A 23,956-nucleotide genomic window follows, 5' to 3' on the forward strand; every position below is an offset into this window, starting at 1 on the left:
AATTTCGATTTCAGATAAACAAAATCACATTGCATTTGACATACTTATGCTAAAAATTATCTCTTGGTTCTCTGGAATTCAAATTTAATTGGGTGTCCTGATTTTATCAGGCAACCCGACACAAAGAAGGCTTTGTGGAGGAGAACCAAGGTGCTGGTGGTGAGGTATGGCTGTCTTGTCTTCACGATGTATATGACAAGAAAGCATTGGCTCCTCACCAGAAACAGGTGGCAAAGAGGTTTCTCCCCAAGCCCACTGCCATAGCTATGGATATAACCGGCAACCTGGGCACCTTTAGTTGCTGGTGACAGATCTGTACAAAATGTATCAGGATACATACTGCTGAGGTGGTCATCTCTGTTCTCCCTGTGTTTACCTTCCCTGCAGCAGGGAGCCAGGCTTGATGCCCCTTCCCCTTGCCTCCAGGGAAGTTTGTGACAGGGTTTGGAGCAGAAGCTGTCTGACACCTGTGTTTCTTCCATCTTTTGTAAAACCTTAAACTTACAGTAAGGATTGGGCTGTTTCCACCTGCTACAGAGCGGAGGGCTTCTGAGAGCCTGGAGAGGGAGAAGAAGGGAGATTTCTCCCACACTGGGATGAGGTCAGAGATCTACATGTCCCTCCAGGATCAGGGACCTAGCACTGCTCCATATCAATGCTTGTGGTGGTTCTGTGGATGGTTCATCAAGGCTGGGCAACCAGCAGTAAGAGAGATTTTCTCCTTTGAATCAAGGAGTCAGGGGGCCTGAAGACATTGAGTCATCTGTGTTGATGGTTCAACCCTGAACAGTGTGGACAGATGGGTCATGATGGCAGGGGTCTCACCCGGCTGCCTCAGGAAGACAAGATCCCACAAGTGGGACTTCTTTGTCAAAGAGTATGGACATTGAATATTTTTAATATTTACTGTTTAGTTGACCTTTACAATCTTATTAGTATTTAGCACAAACAACCACAAGACAAGAGCACCTGTTTTTGCAGATCTGAGTCCATGATGGGTTTTACGTTTTTATTATTTGCTAATCTGATATCCTGGTACTAGAACGTTAGATCATTTTAATCTTTCTTTGTTATATTTCCCTATAAATGACATATTTCACATTTGTGCCTCAGAATATATCCTGAAATAATACCAGAATTTGAAAAGAAAATCTGATCAGTGACTTTATGTTTATGCTGCATCCTCTTTAAGTGGAAAATGTGGGGCTACAATAACTCCATTCACTGGTGGTGGAGGACAGATTGTTACAACCTCTTTGCAGAGACATTGGCAATATCTATGAGAGAAGAAATAGTGAGGTCCCCATCAGCTGCTGCATTCTTGGACACTGGCTGCCGAACTTCTTGGGCACCTATGCCCCAGGAAATACGTGAAAGAATGGTCAGGGCAGCATGGAGTCATATCAAAGCAGCCCCACAGTCACCTTACTAGAGAAATCTCAAAAGAAAACTATTTTCAGATTTAAAAAAGGTTGCTAAAGGGAACTAGCTCTATGATAGTACTTATATATTTATAGCTGAAACATGCACACAATTATATACCTTACATTATTCTCACAACAACTCTGGGAGGATGGCATCATTATTCCCATTGACAGATGACAGACTCATTCACTAATGGAAGATCAATCTTCCAGAGTCATCTTTTTTTTTTTTTTTTTAAAGAAATTCACGTTCTTTTATTTATTTATTTATGACTGTGTTGAGTCTTCGTTTCTGTGTGAGGGCTTTCTCTAGTTGCGGCAAGTGGGGACCACCCTTCATCGCGGTGCGCGGGCCTCTCACCATCGCGGCCTCTCTTGTTGCGGAGCACAGGCTCCAGACGCGCAGGCTCAGTAATTGTGGCTCACGGGCCCAGTTGCTCCGTGGCATGTGGGATCTTCCCAGACCAGGGCTCGAACCCGTGTCCCCTGCATTGGCAGGCAGATTCTCAACCACTGCACCACCAGGGAAGCCCCAGAGTCATCTTTTAAGGAACAGGAATGGGATCTACCTCCTACCCTCCCCAAAGGGCATCCAACAGTCTCCTCGACAGATGATGACCTTCTAGAACTTAAAACTTGTAGTTTTACATGTTTCTAAACTGTGCCCACTGAGGTAATACTCGCTCCCCATCCCCTCTCTTTGAAGAAGCTGATGGTGCAGATGAAATCCTAGTTCATGGTCCTGTAGAGGGTAATGGGCCTGGTGTCAAAGTCAAGGGTTTGTGATTCCTGCCTCCCCTTTATCTGCACTCCCTTCATCTGGGGGCTCAGTGGGAAACTGCTTTTCCAATATCAATCTAAAAGGTAAAATAAAGGGACATAAAATGATGAGGAATTAAAGAAAATGGTTTGATGATCTTCTTACCACACCCTGGATTCCTCAGCAAAGCCATCCTGCAACACAGAAATGGCCCCAAACCTCCTTTATTACGGAAGTGTGAATATGTGCTATTTCTGACTGCCATGTTTCCAGGTGATTTCTATGGCAGATATGTCTCAGGGTCTCTCACAAGGCTGCAGTCAAGGCAAAGGTAGTGGCTACAGCTACCTGAAGGCTCAACAGGGGGAGGCTTAGATAACAGTCATCACTTTCTAGGAGGGAGGAGAAAAGTGGGCCATGTCTCACATTTCTTGAAGTCCTACAATGTGCCATATACTCTGTGGAGGGTTCCCTGTTTACTCCTCCCTATAGTCCTGTAAGGAAAGCATCATGGGTGCCCTTTTACAGATGAAAAAGAGCAGGCTAACAGAGGCTAAGCAAGCATTCCTGAATGACACACCACATAATGGGCAGGGATGGTGTTCCAGGTTTTGTCTCCATCACAATTTTCCATTCATCCTCAGTGAAGCCAATATGACCTCCCACCAAGAATCTGAAAATTGGTTCTTGAGAATAGGGGAAGGAAGTAGACATTACAATGGTTTGTGGCCCTCCAAAGGTCCACAGTACATAAACAGATATAAACTACATCTATGGTATTAAAATTTCACATTCTATGCAGTGAAGTGTTGGCAAAGAAAAACTGTCTAAAGAGCCTCCTTGAGGGAGTAATAATGAAGTTAAGTTGAGATACATTGTGTATACCCAGCGATCTCTTATGTAGGTGATAGGCTACCAGGCCTTAAGGACTGGTCATTTTACACTCCCCTATGGGCACTCACTCAAAAACCCCTCTTGGTGATGATGATGACGATGACAGTAATGAAATCCTGTCCCTGGGGCCAAGACACCTGTGAATGGGGACCAAGTGAATTGACTGGTTTTAAGGTGGTAGACAAGGTCTCAGTCAGAACAGGTGCTTCCTCTAGGATAGGTGGTCTGAAGAGTAGGATATTAATGTTGACAAAACTATTTTATGCAAGTGGAACTCTAAATTATATATCCTTTAATCTTCACATTTATTTGAGTAAACTATTATTAAATCCACTGTTTACATCAGAGTATAGGAAGTTTGGAGAAGTTAGATAAAAGGGGGAAACTGCTTTGTTAATGCCTGCTTAGTAGTGTAACCTGGACTTCACTAAAGCTTCTCCTATTGTGTCCTGAAGCCACCAGGACATGTCCTAATCCTAGTTTCTTTCAGTGCTCATATTTCATGCTGCCCAGGGTATCAATTTTTTAAATATAATGAGCCATATTACTCTTAAATTATAATATTAAAATTTAAAAGACTGTATTACAAAATAATCATTAAAACTTGCTTGACAAGGCTGGAGTAAATACTTGAAAATTATATGAAGTGAATTATCATGATACTGAAGCATTCCCAGGAACCAATATAAACAGATAATCTAATGATGTTGTGGTAGGCAACCCCTAAAACAGTCTCTAATGATCTTCGCCTTCTGGCATTCACTTCCTTATATAATTTGGCCTATTGTGTGTGGGCTGGAGTTAGTGACTTCCTTTAATGGCTAGAATATATGAGAAGAGATGGGGTTCAATTTTGAGACAAGGTTACAAAAAGGCTGTGTCTTCCTTGTTGGTCTCATGCTCATTCTGAGAGAAGCCAGCTACCATATTGTGAGCTACCCAAGTAACAAGGAACCCATGTCTCTGGCCAGAAGTAGTGAGGCCCTGAGACCTGCCAGTAACCAGCTACCTTTGCCTTGATTGCAGCCTTGTGAGAGACCCTGAGCCAGAGCCTTCCACTTTAGCTTCTCCCTGATTCTTGATCCAAAGAAATTGTGTAGTATTATATATTTGTTATTTTAAACATCTAAATTTTTGAGTAATTTATTTTTCACCAATAGATAACTAATATAAATATAAACAGAATTCATTCAAAGAGCAATATACATGTCTTAGAAACATTTAAAAACACAGCTAATGAAATACAAATTAAAACATAAAGAGATACTATTTTTGATGCAAAAAAGCAAGTTGCAAAATATGAATAAGGTGATTCCAATATTGAAAAAAATATATGTATGAATAAATATTTTAGTGTATCTGTGACTATGATAATAATTCACCTATAGAGAAACACATCTGGAGAACATGCACCCGTCTGTTGATAATAGACACCTTTGGGTCAGGAGACAGGAGTCAGGCAGGAGGGAGATTCAGGGTAATTTAATTTTATACATGTACAGTTCTATATTGCTTAAAATTCTATAAACAGAAAAATTTATTGATAAAAATTTGAAAACACAAAATACTTTCACAGATAAAGTAGTTATAGTTTTATTGTTTTGGAAATGTATTCAAAGAATACTGATTCATACAGAAAAGAATCTGATTACAATTTTTGACAATGGATCTGTACATGTAAGTGTGTGTCAGTGTGGGTTTCTCTGGCTGAAACTTGATAATATCTGTGTGCTTCCATGTCTCAAGTTCTATCACCTTATATATTCATGGGCTGTGGATCCTTGTTATTTGGATTCAAAATCCTTGATGGGCCCCTTTTTAAGTTTGCGAGCTTACGCAAAGTACTTAACCTTTTAGTTTCTTATCTATTTCATCTGTACAATAGGGATGAAAATGCCACATAATAGTTTTATGAATAAATGTTGCCTGGGCCAAAACAAATGTTACCTAATTTTGATATTGTGATGTGTTTAAAGGCCACTAGTATTTTTGCAAGCATAATCATATAGTTGATTTATATCAGTTTCAGGTGTACAACATAGTGATTCAACATTTTTATAGATTATACTCCATTTAAAGTTATTATAAAATAATGGCTATGTTTCCCTGTGCTGTACAATATATCCTCGTAGCTTTTTTATTGTATACATAGTATTTTGTACCTCTTAACTCCCTACCCCTATCTTGCCCCTCCTCCCTTCCCTCTGCCCACTTAGTGAGCAAAATTGGGCACCACTGTGCTATAAGGTAATGGTTACCCACTGGTAACCACTAGTTTGTTCTCTGTATCTGTGAGTCTGTTTCTTTTTTGTTAAATTCACTAGTTCATTTTATATTTTAGATTCCACACATAAGTGATATCATACAGTATTTGTCTTTGTCTAATTTATGTTGATAAGCATAATATGTTCCGAGTCCATCTATGTTGTTGCAAATGACAAGATTTCATTATTTTTTATAGCTGGATGACATTCCATTATATATATACCACATCTTCAGTAACCATTCAACTGTTGATGGACACTTAGGTTGCTTCCATATCTTGACTATTATAAATAAGGCTGCTGTGAACATTGGGGTGCACATATCTTTTCCAATAAGTGTTTTTGTTTTCTTTGGAGATAGACCCAGGAGTGGAATTGCTAGATCATATGGGAGTTCTATTTTTAGTTTTTTGAGGAGCCTCCATACTGTTTTCCATAGTGTCTGCACCAACTTACATTCCCAACAACAGTGTACAAGTGTTCCCTTTTCTTTACATCCTCACCATTTGTTATTTGTAGAATTTTTGATGATAGCCATTCTGACAAGTGTGAGGTGATATCTCATTGTGGTTTTGATGTTCATTTGTCTGATGATTAGCAATGTTGAGCATCTTTCCATGACCTGTTGGCTATCTGTATGTCTTCTTTGGAAACATGTCTATTCAGGTCTTCTGCCTATTTTGTAATCAGTTTGTTTGGTTTTTTGCTATTGAGTTGTATGAGCTGTTTATATGTTTTGGATATTAACCCTTTATTGGTCATATCATTTGAAAATATTTTTCTCGCACTCAGTAGGTTATCTTTTTGTCAAACTGGGTTTTGATGCATCACCAAATTAATCAGATTCAAGGGTTTTGCTCAAAGTATCCATGAGTATGAATGAAAGCATCTTAATTCTTACCTCAATTACTATAGTTTGTTACCTATTGGCAAACACGTTGTAATGCAGATTTTAATTGTAATGAGTTAAAAGGAAACTAATTTTGAGAACATAAATTATTTTTGAGAAACGTGTATTTCTACTTGGTTTTGCCAATGATATTCTTACAGCCGCTAATTCATTTCCATTGAGAAACGATATATAGCTTTTCTTTTCTGTTAAAAGCAATATCTCAGTGATATGGTTTTTGTGTGTGTGTGTGTGTGGGTCTATAGGTATAATTTGCTACAAATTGTAACAATTTAAAATTATTATAAATTGGAGGAATAGTCTCCCGTGATCTGAAACTATTACACAGTTCAGCAAAGAAATCACTAGTCATTGAAAAACTAGTGAACATAGTAGTTTCCAACATACATCTTTATTGTTTCACTTTTATAAAACTAATTAACATAAACAAAAATACCAATCAGCATTCATGTAGGAATTATACTTGTTCATCACTGTCTGTTTATGGATACAAACATTGCACCAAAATCAATGAAAGCCTTTTGTGAGAATCAATTGGCTATATGAATTTATAATAAAGAAGATTTTATATTGTATTATTTGTAAATAGCGTGCTGCATATCTTTTTATCACTGAATTTATAATACATATATGAGTGTGTGTGTGTACATGCATGCACATATTTTTTCAGAGAACATATTGTTAAGCTAAACATACCACTGTGTACCTAAATGCTATAATTTCAAATAATCTAGCCTAAATTACCTCCCACTTACCTATTCTAGGCCTCAAATTACTCCATTAAAGATTATCCCATTAGCTTAAAATATTGAGCCCTTTCAAAAGGCAAATATTTCTCAACAGGGTATTGATGGAAGCTCAATTATATATACTTTTTTTTAACATCTTTATTGGAGTATAATTGCTTTACAATGGTGTGTTAGTTTCTGCTTTATAACAAAGTGAATCAGTTATACATATACATATGTCCCCATATCTCTTCCCTCTTGCATCTCCCTCCCTCCCACCCTCCTTATCCCACCCCTCTAGGTGGTCACAAAGCACTGAGCTGATCTCCCTGTTCTATGTGGCTGCTTCCCACTAGCTATGCAGCTCAATATCAAAAAAACAAACAACCCAATCCAAAAATGGGCAGATGACCTAAACAGATATTTCTCCGAAGAAGATATACAGATTGCCAACAAACACATGAAAGAATGCTCAACATCATTAATCATTAGAGAAATGTAAATCAAAACTACAATAAGATATCATCTCACACCGGTCAGAATGGCCATCATCAAAAAATCTACAAACAATAATTGATGGAGAGGGTGTGGAGAGAAGGGAACTCTCTTGCACCGTTGGTGGGAATGTAAATTGATACAGCCACTATGGAGAACAGTATGGAGGTTGCTTAAAAAACTAAAACTAGAACTACCATACAACCCAGCAATCCCACTACTGGGCATATATCCTGAGAAAACCATAATTCAAAAAGAGTCATGTACCAAAATATTCATTGAAGCTCTATTTACAACAGCCAGGACATGGAAGCAACCTAAGTGTCCATCAACAGATGAATGGATAAAGAAGATGTGGCACATATATACAATGGAATATTACTCAGCCATAAAAAGAAATGAAATTGAGTTATTTGTAGTGAGGTGGATGGACCTAGAGTCTGTCAAACAGAGTGAAGTAAGTCAGAAAGAGGAAAACAAATACCATATGCTAACACATATATATGGAATCTAAAAAAAAAAAAATGGTCATGAAGAACCTAGGGGCAAGACGGGAATAAAGACACAGACCTACTATAGAATGGACTTGAGGATACAGGGAGGGGGAAGGGTAAGCTGGGACAAAGTGAGAGAGTAGCATGGGTGATATGGTTTTAAAACAGTGGAAATAAAAACAAAACTTGTCTCAAATCGTCACAGTAAATTGAAACTAGCTTTTATATTGTTTTCAGTTGTCAGCAAGGGAAACCATAAAGTTAACTATGTATGTCAGTGTTTTGTAGTGTTGCTGTTATTTGCAATTTCCCTCCATCCTTGAATGTATTTTCCACATTGTGTAAACTGAGTGTGAATTCCTGTTATGGTTGTAAACAAAGCCCATAAAATTATATCCAATAAATAAAGCAAGGCCTGGTGAATCAGTAGGAAGAGTAAAGGCCTCGGGTTCAGAAGACGTGGTTTCCAGTCTGGAATCAGCCAATGAGTAGGAGCATGACATGGGGCAGTGTGGGACATTAAGGTCCCAAACCTCAGGTTCCCCATCCCGGGAGTGAGGATTCTCCCCCTCATAGGGTCCTTGTCAGGATTTATTGAAATCACAAGACAGTGAAGGGCACAAAAGTGCCTTAGTCTCAGCCAGGCCTGAAATCTGAGGCTCGGTTTCCTTATCAGTAAAGAATGAATCACAATATGGAGTTTGTAGTTATGTCAAAAGGATTAAATGTTATGTGTAGATTAAAAGGTAAACCAGTGTCATATTATGCACATAATTAATGAGAATATAAAAATGATGATAACTCATCAGGGGTTAATGGAACGTTTTGCTTCCTTCCTTAATTTTTCTTTTACTATTTTCCAAGTTCATTTAAATGTTTTGAAATATATTTAAGAGTATTCCACGCAGCAAATTATTCAAAAACTTTCAAACCTGGAATTTTACCTCTGGAAGGTTCATTTGGTCTTTGCTATGCAAAACTACGCCTGCTAAAAATCACAGACTCTCGTTGTAGTACTCTCATGGGCTCTTGTAGAGGAAGGAGCATCAATCCACAGCCTCCTCAGCTTCTCTGAACTACACGCTCCGATTGCTGTCTGTGGAAGAACTCTGCATTTCCGTTGCTGAACTGACCTGTGTCCCCAGCATCTCTCTCAAAAGTGGCAGAGAGAATCTGAGGCAAATCTTCAGACAAGATATTTGAAAATGTCAGCATCTTAAGTCCACTGTGTGATGCTACAGCCTATGAAACATTGTGAGCTCACAGTCTTTGGTCCCCTTTCACATGAAAAATGTGTCTGGAGATGGTAAAGGTGGTGCAGTTACTAGACGCCTAGTGGTAATCAAACCAGTAGGGTATGTCTGAGACTTCTCATGTGAAGTGAAGTTTAAGCTGAGATCTGAGCCTAAGGAGACTTTAGCCAGCAGAAGAGGAGAGGGTGGAGACTAGCCAGATACAACAGGAAGGAAATACCCTGTAACCTGGTTTATCCATTTGGAAAATCCAGAGCGGCAAGCCCTTACCCAGAAGTTTGTCACTCTGGGAAAAGCTTTGTGAAACTTAACAGGACAGTTGTAGAAAGTACCTGAACCCTTTCTGCCCTCCTTGCTCCCACCTCAGGCCTTTACTGACCACCAGCCCTCTAAGAGGAGTCCTATATTATTACTCTGATTTCTATCTGTGAAACCATAGAGAAGAAGAAAGTTGTTAGGTAAAGCAATTTGAGTATGATTTTTTTTTATGTGTTCTCCCACCACTCACCGTGCAAAGCAACTTTTAATAAATTTTTCTTTCCTTTTCCCAAATTTTCCACTGGAGGAAATTCAGAAATTGGAGGTCCATGATAACTGGTGAACATATTGTCAACCAAGAAATGCAGAAGGCTGCAAATAAGAAAAAGAGTTTTTACTTAGGGTCTTATGAATTGTAATTTGGGAGGCACTGATTTGAGTAGCAACTCAAATGTGCTCACGGGGAAACAAAAATGGCAAGAGTTTATAAAGGTGACATATAAAGACTATCCAGAGAAGTTATATAGGTTATCTTTACAGAACTATGATTGGTTCTGGCAGGCATTCAGTCACTTGAGGTACCAGATTGGTTGCCATGCTCTGGTCTCCAGGGAATAACGAAAACAAGTTCCAGTCGGTCTCAGGTTGGCCGGGTCAAAGGTTTATGTTGCATTTGGGGGTAGAAATATGTAAGTCCTACTTCCATACTAGCCTCCTGGCTCCATTTTCAATCCCTTTGACATAAGTAACCACATTTTGTTGTCCATGGTCCACATGTCTAGAATTGCAGCTTAGGCATCACTCAGAAGGAATCTTTGGAAGGATGGAGGGAGCAAGATCTCATTCAGAGTGACATTTCTGGAAGATTTTGTGGCAAAGGAAGCATTAAGGGTAGCCCACATACATTAAAACTAGTGGCAAAAACATTTCTTCTGCCTCTCCCTCCCAACTATGACGGGCAACCCATATGTGTGTAATTGAGAGACAAAAGTAATGTGAAAAAGCATATAGATTTAGAAATATACCGTTACTCCACCTACCTATTATTTTTGTAGTGAAATTCCCAACCCGGTATATACTACTATGCTATAAAATTTTACATCAGTTATTTTTCTGATTTCAAATTGCTATCTTTATAAACTAATGAAGTGCAAGAATGTGTATTAGAGAAAATATTTTTCTATATTTTTTTCATCTTGTTACATAGCAAGAGGTACATCCTTGATAGTTTAGTTTATATTCCCCAGATATATTTCTCTGTGTACAGTACTATATAAACAGGTTTACATGACATATATATTCTTCCAAATTTTGCTCACAGTATGTATACTCTTTTCCTCATGTTATGTATGTTTATGTATATGTGCATATGTAAATATATGTACACACTTGCATACATTTATAATTGTTTTTGTACTTGTTTAATCTTTATATGTTTGTGATGTATAGTTCTTATTTAAAATTTTTTCAATAGACTTTGAAAGACACTCTTACTAATCAGATTTATTTATGTATGAGAATATTAAACATTTGCCTATAAAATATTTTTCCTATAATTTGCATTCCTTTCTATGTGACATTTTTGTTTGGGATTGACAAGGTTTTCTTTTTCTAACTTCCCTTCAATTTCTCAAATAAGCTTGTAACAGTTAAAATGCTTTTTGGGTCACATATACAGTTTTGAATTCCCCTGGTGTCAATGCCACGCAGATAGGGTACTCAAACAACCCTCTCACCCATGTCTTGGTCTTGGAAGTTCATGATGGAGATAAAATCCACTCCCTTAAGCCTGGAGTGCCACAGGGATTGAACTATCTGGGGGCGGGTGTGCTGGGCATGTGGGACCCAGGTAGAAGCAGAGGAAAATTAACCTCCATGGAGGGGAGAAAATGATCCCCTCCATGGGAGGGAGAGGCAGAAGAAATGCTTTTGCCACAAGTTTTAATGTACGTGGGCTACCCTTAATGCTTCATTTGCCACAAAATGATGACTTACAGAATTGTGTTAGGCCAGAAGCACTTTACACGGTATCTCCTATAAGCAAACACATGTTCAAATATTTTCACCATTCTTCATCAATGTAGATTTTGGTCTAAAGCCCTTTTCCATTGTGCCCTGAATCCCTCAAGGCTTTGAATCTAGAATTCCCAGTGGACTAGAATTCCCAGCGGACTAGTATTTGATGCTACCCTATGTATTACTCATTTTCCTTTCTGTCATAGCTGCATTATTTTAAAGTTAAAAAATCCATGAAAATTAAAGCAATTTCTGTACTGTCAAAAGAAAAAAACTAAAAGATTGGGAAGTTGGGAGACAACATTTCAAACATTATTACAGATTTTGTACTCATGTGCAAGAACCAAAAGGATTTCTGTTAATCAGTAGAGAAAGGGACAAAAGATAATTGCAAATAATTCGCCTAAGAAGCAAAATGCTTCTCCAATAACCTCTGGAAAGATGACAAACCATTAACTGAAGAAATGAAAATCTGAAGATGTCATAATAAGTGAAAAAAATGAATTTGCATAAAATTACTTATGTAATTGCAAAATTTAAAAAGAATATGTATAGAACTACATAACTACACAAATGCTTTAAGTTAGGTATTCACATCACCAAAAGAGAAACACATCTGGAAAATGTGCACCAATCCTCTTACATTGGATATTTTGGGTATTTGTGTCAGGGTGAGGGGATCATGTAGATGGAAGGTGCAGAATGATTTTATTTTCTAAGTATACATTTTTAATGTTTAATATTTTGTGATTAGGCTAATTTGTTGAGAGGAACACTCGAAAATATCTAATAAGCAACTAACAAAAAAAAGTTCACATATATTTACCATGTTATCAAAGAGTTCACATGACACTGTTTCATAAAAAATAAAAAAATTTCAATTTTTGACTTGACAGTTTATCTGTGTGGTGTGTGCATTTCGGTCTTACACTTCTTTTACCCCCAAATGTTCACACACTTATGTGCAGATTTTTCTTCACCTCTCTCAGTGGCTGGACTTTTCTCAGGGCATAGAGATCCAGGAAGGGATTGTGGACACGGGGTGGAAAATTCCAGAAAGTAGTGGAAAATTCCAGAAATGTCTAACTGATGTACTGGAGCCCAATCTCCTCTCTCCTTCCCTCTGCCTTGAAACCTCTCTGGTCTGGAACTTTCAGAGCTACAGTTCCGGCTCTGACCACTAGGGGCATCTATCTACATTGAGGACATTTTTTTTTTAAAGGAAAATACATGATTTGTTTTCTTTTACTGTCATTACAGTGACCCACAAAACTCTGATTGCTATTTCGTTTATAGTTTTCAGGTCTGTTCTTTGTTGTTTGGTTTTTGGATGTTTTTTGGTTTTTGGTATTATCTCTCTGAGGTGGGCTGAGGTTAATTCCAGCCATTTGACTATTTTCAGAAAATTCTGTTACTTTGTACTAACTTAAGACAATCTCCCACACTAGAGCAATAACTTAGTAAATCTATGCATGGAGAAGTCATCTTCCATTGCATGGAGCTCAATTCCAGTCTCTGTTTCTCCAGGTAGCATCTGAATGACCCTAGATAAGCTCCAGCACCTCAGTAAGCCTCAGCAACTTTGGAAACTTGGTGATTCTGATATCAGAGTCCCCTTGTGAGGAATTCATGAAAGAATAGAGGCAATGTAGCAAGTACAGAGCCTGGCCTACAGCTGGCACACAGAGTTCTCTGGGTTTGCCGAATGAAGGAACACAATGTAGTGTAGCTGATCCAGAGTCTGGCATACAGAGCTCCCTGTGTTTGTAACCAGAAGTACCAAGGTCCCCTAAGCCTCCTGATTCCAGATGGCCTCCTCTGCAAGGGTGGTACAGTTGGAAAGAGTTCCCTGGGTGTTAGGCTGGTAGCAAACTCAGGGGGCAGTAATTACAGGAAGTTAAGTCTCCTCTGGCCCCCAGGGCTCTCCTCCTCTATGCCCTTGGGGAAGGGACTTCCTGTTAGGATGCCATCTTGTTTGTGTGGCTCTGACAAAGTGGTTTGGGGCTTGCACTCTCCTTCTTCGGCAGCCCTTCCTGATATTCTCCAAACCTCCAGCTCCAGACCCACAGATTCTCTTCACGAGCGGCCTGTGAGGAGGGCGGTGACAGATCACTGCCTTCAGGCCACCCCATGGGTGAGTTGGTCAGCATGAGACCTTGTCCTCAGGTCCCCACAGGGCAGGAGGGGTTCTGGGTTCCCTCCCTAACCCCAACCCACAGGACCCCCAACAAGCTGACCCTCCTTTAGAGGAGGCATGCAGAGGGCTCAGGCTCACTATTTCCCACTATCTTGAGGAAATGGGCCAAGTGGGCTCTGACACACCCATCCTGATTCCATGTGCAAAACCTCCCCTCTTATGGAAATGGCCATGGCTGAGGTGAATTATTTCCCCTGGCTAAGGAAAAGGCACAAGTCATGTGATCTTCTCAGGTCTAGGGTTTGGAGAGTAGGGAGGGTCACCTAGGTGGGGCGTGGGATTGTGTAAACTAATATTCCTTGGATTTATACGAGGTGGGGGAGGGGCAGAAAACCCACCATTACCACTGAATATTACATTAACTAGTCAGGGTAAATTGTATTAGTCCATAGAAGCTTACTGAGGCTTGCTTTGTTGCCCAGCATATGATCTATTCTGGAACGTTCGATGAGTAGTTGTTATGTGCATTGTTCTATGTCAATTAAATACATTTGTTAACTTAAGTAACATTTTGAATCCTTCTCCGTCTAGCTGAGTTTTTGTCTGCCATTTTGTGCATCACCCAGTGAGCTGTGTTAAAATTTCCCACTGTGACTGTGAATTTGTCCATGCTCTATTTCTGTTAGATTTTGCTTTGCATATTTTGGCTCTATTTTAGGACATGTATACAAGTTTAGAATTTTATATTAATATCTCCTTATTGCATTGAACCTGTTATCACAAAGAAATCTCCTTCTTTCTCTAGTGATGCTTTTTTCTTTAAAGTGTACCTTTTCTTTTACTAATAGGGTTATACCAGCTTTCTGTAGGTTACTGTGGAAAAGGTATACATTTTGCCATTTTTTTAATTTTCAAATTTTCTAGATGATTAAAATTTGCATGTGTCTCTTTTCAGGAGCATTTGATGGAAGGTTTCTTGTCCAGTCTGATAATAGCTGTCTTTCTATTTGGAATATTAATCTGAAATTTTTAATGTAAAAGTAGATGTAATTTGGTTTATATATACTATCTTACTGTATATTTATTTTTGCCTCTTCTAAGTTCTTTTTCCTTTCCTTTCCTTTGAAATGATTAACATTTTATAACTATTAAGTTGTTACCTCATGTGGCTAGATAAACATTCTTTTGCCATTCTTGTAGTGTTTACCCTTCAGATTACAGTGTACATTTTTGCCGTTTCAGTCTAATGTTAGTTAATTAGTTCTTTAAAACTCCTCAGACAATTAGGGGACCTTGAGACACTTTGATTCCATATACCCTCCAAATTTATTGTTATGCATTTTCATTCTCTATATATTTAAATCCCCAGAAGAAATTACTATCATTGTGTTATATAGTCAACACTCATTTAAATTTGCCTACATATTCACAAATGTCATTAGTCTTTCTTTCCTGTATCTATGTGCCTCCACCTGGGAGGATATTTCTTCTGCCCAAAGAAGAGCCTGTAACATTTCTTTTAGTTTGAGTCTTCTGGTCACATATTTTCCAAGTTTTTGTTACACGATGATGAAATGAATGCATATTTTAGGACTGTTTTTCCTTAAAGCATACTTTTTCTCCTATTACAATAATACTGTTACACTGAGTTGATATCTTGTTACTTTTGGAAACTTCTCAACCAAGATCTCTTCAAATACCACTTCTCCGCTGTTCCCTCCCCTTCTTTCCGGGACTCACATTAACCATGTGTGAGGTATGTTCACTGCATCACCTTTAATTATCTCCCCCTCGCTTTTGGTATTCTCCATGTTATGTCTCTCCAGGCTCCATTGTGGATCTTTTCATCGGACTTATCTTTCATATCTCTAATTCTTCCGTCAGGCAGGGAGGTCACCTTTGACCCTTGAACCATCACACCAGGGTAGATTTCAGGGTAGGTTTTATTGTGCTCCTAGAGCCGAGCAGAGAAGAGAGAGTTAGAGATGAAAAGCCACTTGTCCCAGGTCACATAACCTGAACCAAGCAGAGCAGGGGCTAACATCACAGACTAAACCCTGGGTCCAGACCCTTTCCTCTGTGCTTGTTTTCTTCTTAGCTGTGAATGCTCCCCACCTCTCGTTTCCTGAGAAGCAGAAACACAGTGAAGTCTCTCAGCCTTTTTTTTTTCCTTCCTAACTATGATAATTTCCTATTTAGATTATAAAGTTGGTGATATTTCTTCATTAGCCGGATATTTACCCAGGAATTTTTCTGGTACTGAGACCATTGATGTGATATTCTCAATTTCAGGGTACAATAAGCAAGTTACCTCCTTACAAAGAAGAGCAAGACGCTGGCGTATTTACCAAAGGAGGTATAACAATTGGTCTGAACAAGTCAGGTCTGGTAGTCATCCTTCATCCCAGCAACAACAAGATGGAGATCAAGCAACAAGTGATGTTCACAAGGATACTGGAGTAAGATAGTAAGTGACGAGGCAGCATGGCTGACAAGTATCAACCAGTGAAAAACAAAACCTTGTAGTTAAATATGTCCTTCTTCTCTCTAACCTGGAAGAGTGAGGAATGATGGGATCAGGTTAATGGTTGAGCAATCTTTATTGTAGCTCTGCTATCATTGGGGAAAATGTAGAGAAGACTTCCCAAGGCTATACGGACCACTTTCTTCTCTCCACTTCCCCACAGTGCTCCCTATGCCATTGCATCCTGTCATCGGAGAGGCAATTTTCAGAAACAAGACGAAACCCATGTTAACAAGGAGACAGAGCAAAAGCCTCCAGAGAGACGAATGGAGAGAAACAGGCAGGATGAGACCTTGGGGAGCTGGTTCAAGACCACAGTGAGTGTGCTGGCTAAATGGACCTGACATGTAGAAGAAGATGACAGAGGGAGTCATGTTGGGCGCGTGTAGAGATGCTGGGAACTTTTCTCTCGTGGCAGTGGAGTTGGTAATCTGTCTTGTTATTACTAGGAGTTAACTTCCTAGATCATGTGAGGGCAGGTTCAGAGAAGCAACATAAAGGGAGCAGACTGACTGCAGGGAGCATGGGAGAGGCTGTCTAAAAGCAAAGGAGGAAACTACTGCCAAGGAGATGGAGCAACTTCACACCAGAAGACGCAGTTTGGCTCAAGCTGAGTGTGGGAGGAGGTTGAGTCTCTGGGGTCCTTGTCAGAGGGGCAGGCCAGGTCTGCCTTAGGTAGGATCTCTTAGAACTTTATAAAAGTAAGTACATGTGAAAGACATGAAGTCGATTATTTCAGGAAAAGTATTTAAGTGGAAAGAAAGGGTATTTAGGAAGTCCATGTCTGGTGTAAAAGTTAGCGATAACAGATATTGTCCTACCTTAAGAAATTACCTAAAGCCTGGAAAAAGGTCCTAAAGCAAGACACAGCTGGGTCTTATCTTAACCTTGGATTCCATTGTATCAGTTTTCTTTCCCCAATTATTTCTTTGGCTCCTAGATTCCCTTCGGTATTCAATATGATGAGAAGTGGCTGCTGAATTTGATTCAGAAGCAATGCAGTGTCTCCTTCACCCCAGTCGAAGTAAGAGAGGACATGGAGGCCCATGAGAGGAAACGGGGTAGATGGCAGGCCCAGATGAGAAAAGCCTCTGGTCTCATATTATGCTTCTCTTGTCACTCTCCCTACAGTTTCACTATGAGAAAATGCAGGCCCAGTTCTTCGTTGAGAATGCCAACATTGCCTTCGCACTGAAGAATGTCAACGGCAAGATTTACAATGAGGCTAATGAAAGGGTGTGTGTCAAGGGCATGAGCAGGGCTAGCAGGGGGCAAGAGGGCAGGACAGGGGCATGGTCTTGCTTGATCCCAGGGCTCAGATTTCCTGGAGCTTACCCAGCCCCTCTTGTGTTCTCAACAGATATCTATCTTTGTTGATCCCTGTGATGCACCCCACTCTGTGCTGAAGGAGCTGAGGTCAGAAAAGGTGGAGCAGATAAAGGTAATGCAGACTCAACACAACCTGTGCACTCACAGCCAGACCCACCTATTGCCCCCGATCACCACCTCAGACTCAGAGCCCTGAACCCCATCCCTAACTCTGCAGCTGCCCGTGAAGGAACGACACGATGCCTCCCAGCAATCTCTTGACATCCAGAGGCTCTGCTCTGACCCTGGTATGGCTACAGCAGTAATTGTAGAGGAGGTGAGGGCAGAGGGGTCTAGCTGGGAAGGATACTCAGGAAAGGTATCTCGGGGAGGGGTTGGTGCCGGAGCTGTACCAGCCAGGAGCCTCTCAGCCTCTGTTTCCCTCCTCCTGGCTTCCTGGAGACTTGATGACCCGTGATACTGGAATGCTGCGAAACCCTAGAAATGGCATGGCCGCCTCCCTGCAGATCCATCCATGGAATATGCCCAAGGTGAGGACCTTAGACCCAATGTTGGGGCTGGTGGTGATGGTGGGAGAGATTAGGTAGAAGAGGCAGATTGGTCTCAGGTATCCCCTGCTGGGGTCCTCACTCTAACTCTTTCCTCATCATAGCTTTTGCCCTTGGAGCTGAGCAATAAGAAACCCTACCAGCTGCATGGCCTGTCCAACTCTATGCCGAATGCTTCCAACACCAAGAACTTGAACCTCTCCAACACTGAGGTGAGGTGTGGTACCCAGATCCATCTTTGAAGGGAAGGTGGGAAAGCTCATGTGATGGTGACAGAGGACGGGAAATGGATTTGTGGGAAAAGGAAGGGACTGGGGTGCACGGCCATCTTGGCTCTGTTTCTCTGGCCCATGTGGTTCCTCCTCATGATCACAGGTGAAGTCTGCAGGGGAGATGGACAAGGGTGAGCGGCTGGAGCCAGAAGGGATGTGTGCAGACAGAAACCCCCTGTGCACCAGCTTCCCTGATAAGTCAACCAACATAAGGTCAGATGTATCCTCTGTTACCCACTGGGAGCCTGAGCTACTCCCGAAAGTGGCTGTTTGCAAGGGGCAGCTGACATGGACCTCAGGGAGGACTACAGGCCCTATGCTCTCCTCTCTGCATCACAAAGTTGACAAAGTTTCAACCAGCATCCAGTGGGGCCCCAGCCCAACATGGGCATATTTTCCATTCCTACCTGGTGTGTCTGGGCGATTCTGGGGCAGGTGAAGAGCCGCAACAGGGGCGCCGTTTCCCCTTTCTTCTCTCTTCTTCCCTGACCCCGACCACGGGAGAGCTTCTTTCCCTTCCCTTTGTTTTCTCTCTCTCCCTTGTCTCTGTGCCCCTGTGTCTCTCTCATCTCTCCCCTCCTACCTTCACTCCCTTTCTGCCTTCATCCCCTCCATCTCCCTCCCTGAGCCCCACCTCACTCACCTCCCTGGCCCAGCATCCTGGGCCATCCCTGGGGGGTGCCCGGGTGTTGCCAGAGTGCTGGACCCCCAGTGAGGTAGCAGAGCCCCGGGCTCCCACCCCATTCCCTCTTCTCCCCACAGCCTTCAGTGGGGCCCTGGAGGAAGGAAGGGAGGAGAAGGAAGCCCTGCAGTATGGGTTTGAAATGCTGCTCCCTGTGGCACTGGAGAAGGGAGTGCGAGTAGTCTGGGTGGGAGCTACCCAGGCGAAGGAGAGGAAGGGAGGGAGGGAAGGAATATTAAAGTGAAGGTATTGAGAGAGATGAGGACACAGTGCCTTTCAGACAGTAAGATGACAGATGCTCAGTGCTCAACAGGGAAGTGGACCGAAAACCCTTAAAATCAGAAGCAGAGGTGGGCAAAGGGCGCTGCTGGATGGGCCAGAACACACTGATCTCTGTTTATGGTATTACTCTTTTAACTCAAAGGAAGCATTGCAACCTTGAACTATCAACCATCTCTTCTCTATTTTTGGTTTTGGACAGGGCCATCAGAGATCGTTTCCCGAAGTTATTACGCCTAGTAAGTGCCTACATAAATCATTGTCTCTTACGAATGTCGGTGATCTCTGCACCTGCCCTCAAGCCCTTTGGGTCTTGCCTAGATCACATATTAGCATCAGAACCTTAACCATTTTGGGGGGCATGGACTCCTGAAAATGACATGGATAGACTTGCTGGAAAAATACCCATAAATACACACACGCACACACACAAGTTGCACATAACACTAGAGACTTCCAGGACCTCATGATGAAGACATCCAGTGTAAGCTTTCCCATGGAATTTCCAGGGCCCTTTCACACCTGACCTCTGACCCTCACCCTCCTGGGCCCATCCTTTTCCCGGATCATCCAGGGCCACTCCCCTGGTCTCCACTCCTGACTTCCTCTTCCCTTCTCCAGGATGGCCAGGAGTTACCGTCACCAGTTACCGTTGATGTTGACACTCCCTGCGTATTAAAGCCCTGCAAGGTGAGGAAGAGGATCAAACAACATTTGGGGTGTTGCAGGGAGGCTTTATCCACTGCATAGTCTCAAATGCCATTTGATTCCAGGGCAGCTACTTTGGATCTGATAAGCTGAAGAGACAAGTCCTGCAATTCCTGCAGCAGTAAGTACCTCTGGGAAGCTGAGCAAGGGTGGGAAGGCGAGGACAGGTGAGGCCACCTAAGCACAGGTCTGCTCAGGGGAGTTTCCAAGTCTCATTTGAGGTCCAGACCACAGAGATAGACTGTCCTCATTGCTCCCCCTCAGGTACTACTTGATCCATGACTGTGGAGACCGACAGGGTCTCGTGGGTGCTTATCACGAGCAGGCCTGCTTCTCCCTGACCATTCCCTTCCACCCCGAGGACCCAGCCCCGTGAGTATCACAGCACAGGCTCTGCTCCTGGGCCGTGTGGCTCCCCAGCAGACACAGGCCAGCTCCTGCAAACACCCACCACCCACTGTTGCTCTTTGTCTCCTAGAAGCAGCTTGTGCAAGTACTTCAAGGACAGCCGGAATATGAAGAAGCTCACGGACCCCCGTGAGTGTGTGATGGGAAGACTGGGTGGGAAAGGGCGGTGAAGGGGTCAATCATAGGGCCCAGGGCGTGGCAGCCCCTGACCTTCACTCGCTTCCCCTCCCCTCACAGACCTGCGGGTCCAGCTGCTGAAGCACACAAATCGTGTCATTGTGCACACCCTCTGTGTGTTGCCCAAGACTCAGCATGACTTAAGCTCCTTCGTGGTGGACACGTGGTTCCAGACGGTGAGCGCCTGCTTCCTCCCTCGGGCGGGCCCAGGAAGCCGCAGGTGGGTAGGAGGTGCAGGTGGTGACTGGGCGCCTGGGCTCTTCCCTTTCAGGAAACGATGCTCTGCTTCTCCGTCAGCGGGGTGTTCAAGGAAGGTGAGTGTGTGTAGATCCCCACCCCAGATGCCCCACTGCTGCCTCCCCCTGGCCAGGCTCACTCCCAGAACCACCCAGCTTCCCGGACCCCTTCCCTTCCCTTTCCCTCCCCTCCCCTCCCCTTCCCCACTGTGTTCTCCAGCCCTCAGGCTTCCCACAGACAATCCAGGTCTGAGCTGTGTCCATGCCTGTCTGCCCTGCACACCCTGGGCGTTGGGGACACAGGCTGTGGAGTTTGGTGGCTCTCATCCCAGATACTTACTCTGAGAACTTGGGCCGTTACTTAACCTCTCAGTTTCCTCATTTGCAAAATGGGGTAGTAGTATCCACCTCTTGGGCGGCTGTGAAAAACGCATCCCGTGAACCTGTGTAGTGGTTGTCAGGGGCCCTGTCACTGGGCGCAGACTGCTCCTATAGTTGCCCTCCTGATTCCCGACACCCTGGCCCCCGTGAACAAATGCCCTCTCAGCATGAGTGTGAAGTCACAGCCTGACTGGGGACCGCCGTGTGAGCGTGTACAGCACGTGTGGCTCTAAGGGATACTGTTGTTTGTTTGCTGTTGAAGTGGAAGGAAGTTCTCAGGACTGTGTGCGTGCCTTCACCCGGACCTTCATCGCTACCCCTGCCAGCTACTCCAGGTGAGAGCCCTGTTGTGGGCGGGAATGCCCATCCCCGCCTGCGCTCAGGGGCGTGGGAATGTGGTGGCGCAGACCTTAGGTTTACTCGGTATTGTGGAAAGCCAGCAGGGAGATCCCAGGAGCAGTCTAGCCTAGTGGTTAAGAAGAGCATGGGCTCTGGAATCGGCCTATGCGTTCTCTCCTTGACCCAACACTCACTCGCTGTGTGACCTTGGTCAAGTCACATGACCTCTCTGTGACTCAGTGTCTTCTTCCGAGAATGGGGATCAGAGCGTCCACCCCTTGGGCTGTGGTAAAGGGTAAATGCGAAATTGCCCGTGGGTTGGGGATAAACCTATAAATCGAGTGAGGGTGGTGGACAGTCTCTCCAAAGGTGGGCTCTGTGGGGAGGGCCAGAGGTACCAGTCAAGGAACCTGGGAGACAGACACAGGAGGGGCGTGGGAGGAACCTGGTTGCTGAGTGCCAGTGGGAGCAGAGTCAATATTGGGGGTGTGGGTGTCCATCCAGCAGTTGTCTGAGGGCCCACTTTTCCTTCAATCTGTGCATCGTGAATGACGAGCTGTTTGTGAGGGACGCCAGCCCCAGTGAGACCCAGAGTGTGTTCTCCATCCCAGCGCCTACGCCCACCTCCAGCTCCATGCACACCCTCTCCCAGGAGCAGCAGGACATCATGCAGGCGTCCTCCACCCCACCTGAGGTGAACCTCTAGTGGAATCAGAAGTGAGTGCTGGGTTTGCGTGGGCATAGGAGGGAGCTGGGAGGAGTAGAGGGGTGATTAATGGGAACTTGAAGGTAATTATTTTACATCTATTTTTTTCTTACAAACGTTTAGTTGTGAGAAATTCCCTAATTTCATACTAATACCTTTCCATGTATTATAAAATACAGGTTTCCTATCTTATATAGTGTTTTGAAACTTCTTTTGTTTATTATTAGTACCAGCATTTCCTCTCAGTATATGTGAAGCTACATTATTCTTTCTAAGATCAATATATTAAACAATTGAATTCCAGGAAGCCATAAGCTATTATTGATAGGCATTTACCTTTTCGCTTCTTTTTCAGCATTACATGCTGTGGCATCTGCTCATTCTGGTACATACATGTTGGTAAACTTGAAGGCGTGCTCTTGTAGCATAGATTTAGCTGTGACGTTGTGTGGTCAAGTGTCTCCAGTTTGGTCCTAAGGGAGGTCATCTATCCTCCCCCACTACAGGTGCTTTCAGTACGATGACTAGACTATACCAGAACTAAAAAATTCTTTACTCATTAAAAAGTCAATTCTGAGAATTCAGAGATAAGAAGAAATAGACCTCTAGGGTTTCAGGAAGGTGAAGGCGGACAGAAGTCAGGTGCCCTGGGGTTGAAACTCAACGGCTGCTGGCTCTGCTGACATCCCAATTCTTTCTCTTTACTTTCTTCAGCCCAAGGGCAAGATTCCAGATGAATTTTGAGATGAGACCCTCATCCACTGACCTGGGATCTTGAGAACAAAACTCTGCAAATGAGCCTTTAGATGTCATTTTCATCCTCCTCATATTTGTTACCTCTCTTCTCTTAACTGAAGCCATATCCATGACTAAGCTTGCAGTCCAGCTAATCAGGAAACCAAAGTTTACCGTGTAGGCCTGCCAGTTGTCCTGTATTTTTCCCACGCATGATCCTTGTTTATCTTTATATTAAAGAGTAACATTGCACATTGTATGTTGTGTGTCTTGGATTGCTCTTCCCCTGACCCAACCATGAGTTAGTGGGGCCAGGACCAAAAGGTCCCATCTCCCACATCATCCCTGGCAGTCTCTAGCATTTATAGCCGACCTATACAGTGCTTGAAAATTATAGAGTAAGGACTCCATTCCTGGACTACCCTAAAATCCAAGCTTTGCCTCCTGATAACCTTCTCTCCACCACTTCAGTACTCACAAGTTGTGACCGTTCTGATGTTCACTTCTATAAACAAGTATAACGTATTTAGCAAGTAAAGTACCATATTTACTCTAATAATTATGGTATTCTTAATCATTTAACAGGTCTAAAACTGTGCTAACGTTTTTATTAGGTTCTTAGGTTGTGTAACTAACACTATTTTCCCCACAACTCCTATGTTGTTTTTTTAACTTATTTACTTTGAAATAATTATTGATTTACCAAAAGTTGCAAAAAAATGTGTAGAGAGGTCATGTATACCCATCACTCACCTTCTCCTAATAATAACACCTTGTATTACTTTAGTACAGTATCGAAACTAAGAAATGGACATTGGTACAGTCCACTGAGCTTACTACAATTTCGCCATTTTACATGCACTCATTTGTGTGTTAGAACACCTGTGAATAATACTTATATATATAATTCCATGCACTTTTACCAGCTATGTAGGTGTTCTAACTATCACCACAAACAAAATCAAAAACTGTTTCATCACCACACGCTTCCCTCATGTT

General features: G+C 42.5%; 2 protein-coding genes across 2 annotated transcripts in view; both read left to right on the forward strand.

Moving 5' to 3' along the window:
* The window catches only part of LOC118888426 (nuclear RNA export factor 2-like), a 295,223-nt gene extending 272,064 nt beyond the window's left edge, over positions 1-23,159 (forward strand). The window contains exon 18 of the mRNA XM_036839403.1: positions 22,937-23,159. The gene's annotated coding sequence lies outside the window, so the exon portion shown is untranslated. The remainder of the gene's footprint in view (positions 1-22,936) is intronic.
* Positions 16,341-22,127, forward strand: LOC118888427 (nuclear RNA export factor 5-like). Its single transcript, XM_036839404.1, has 15 exons — positions 16,341-16,474; positions 17,098-17,181; positions 17,289-17,393; positions 17,518-17,598; positions 17,704-17,773; positions 17,928-18,016; positions 18,139-18,246; positions 18,410-18,519; positions 19,470-19,506; positions 19,889-19,957; positions 20,041-20,096; positions 20,454-20,512; positions 20,621-20,780; positions 21,440-21,512; positions 22,051-22,127. Exons 1-15 carry the CDS (start codon positions 16,424-16,426, stop codon positions 22,066-22,068), a joined length of 1,170 nt encoding a protein of 389 aa, XP_036695299.1. The 5' UTR covers positions 16,341-16,423; the 3' UTR covers positions 22,069-22,127.
* Positions 23,160-23,956: the final 797 nt, after the last annotated feature.

This window comes from Balaenoptera musculus, chromosome X (assembly GCF_009873245.2).
Source record: "Balaenoptera musculus isolate JJ_BM4_2016_0621 chromosome X, mBalMus1.pri.v3, whole genome shotgun sequence".
Classification (NCBI taxonomy): domain Eukaryota; kingdom Metazoa; phylum Chordata; class Mammalia; order Artiodactyla; family Balaenopteridae; genus Balaenoptera; species Balaenoptera musculus.

What these genes read in the sequence shown, in the direction of transcription:
- LOC118888427 (XM_036839404.1), top strand. Translation starts at nt 16,424, where the DNA reads ATGGAGAGAAACAGGCAGGATGAGACCTTGGGGAGCTGGTTCAAGACC. An exon ending in AAAAGGTGGAGCAGATAAAG is followed by an intron (nt 17,599 to 17,703) that starts GTAATGCAGACT and finishes CTAACTCTGCAG; the next exon opens with CTGCCCGTGAAGGAACGACA. An exon ending in GCGTATTAAAGCCCTGCAAG is followed by an intron (nt 19,958 to 20,040) that starts GTGAGGAAGAGG and finishes ATTTGATTCCAG; the next exon opens with GGCAGCTACTTTGGATCTGA.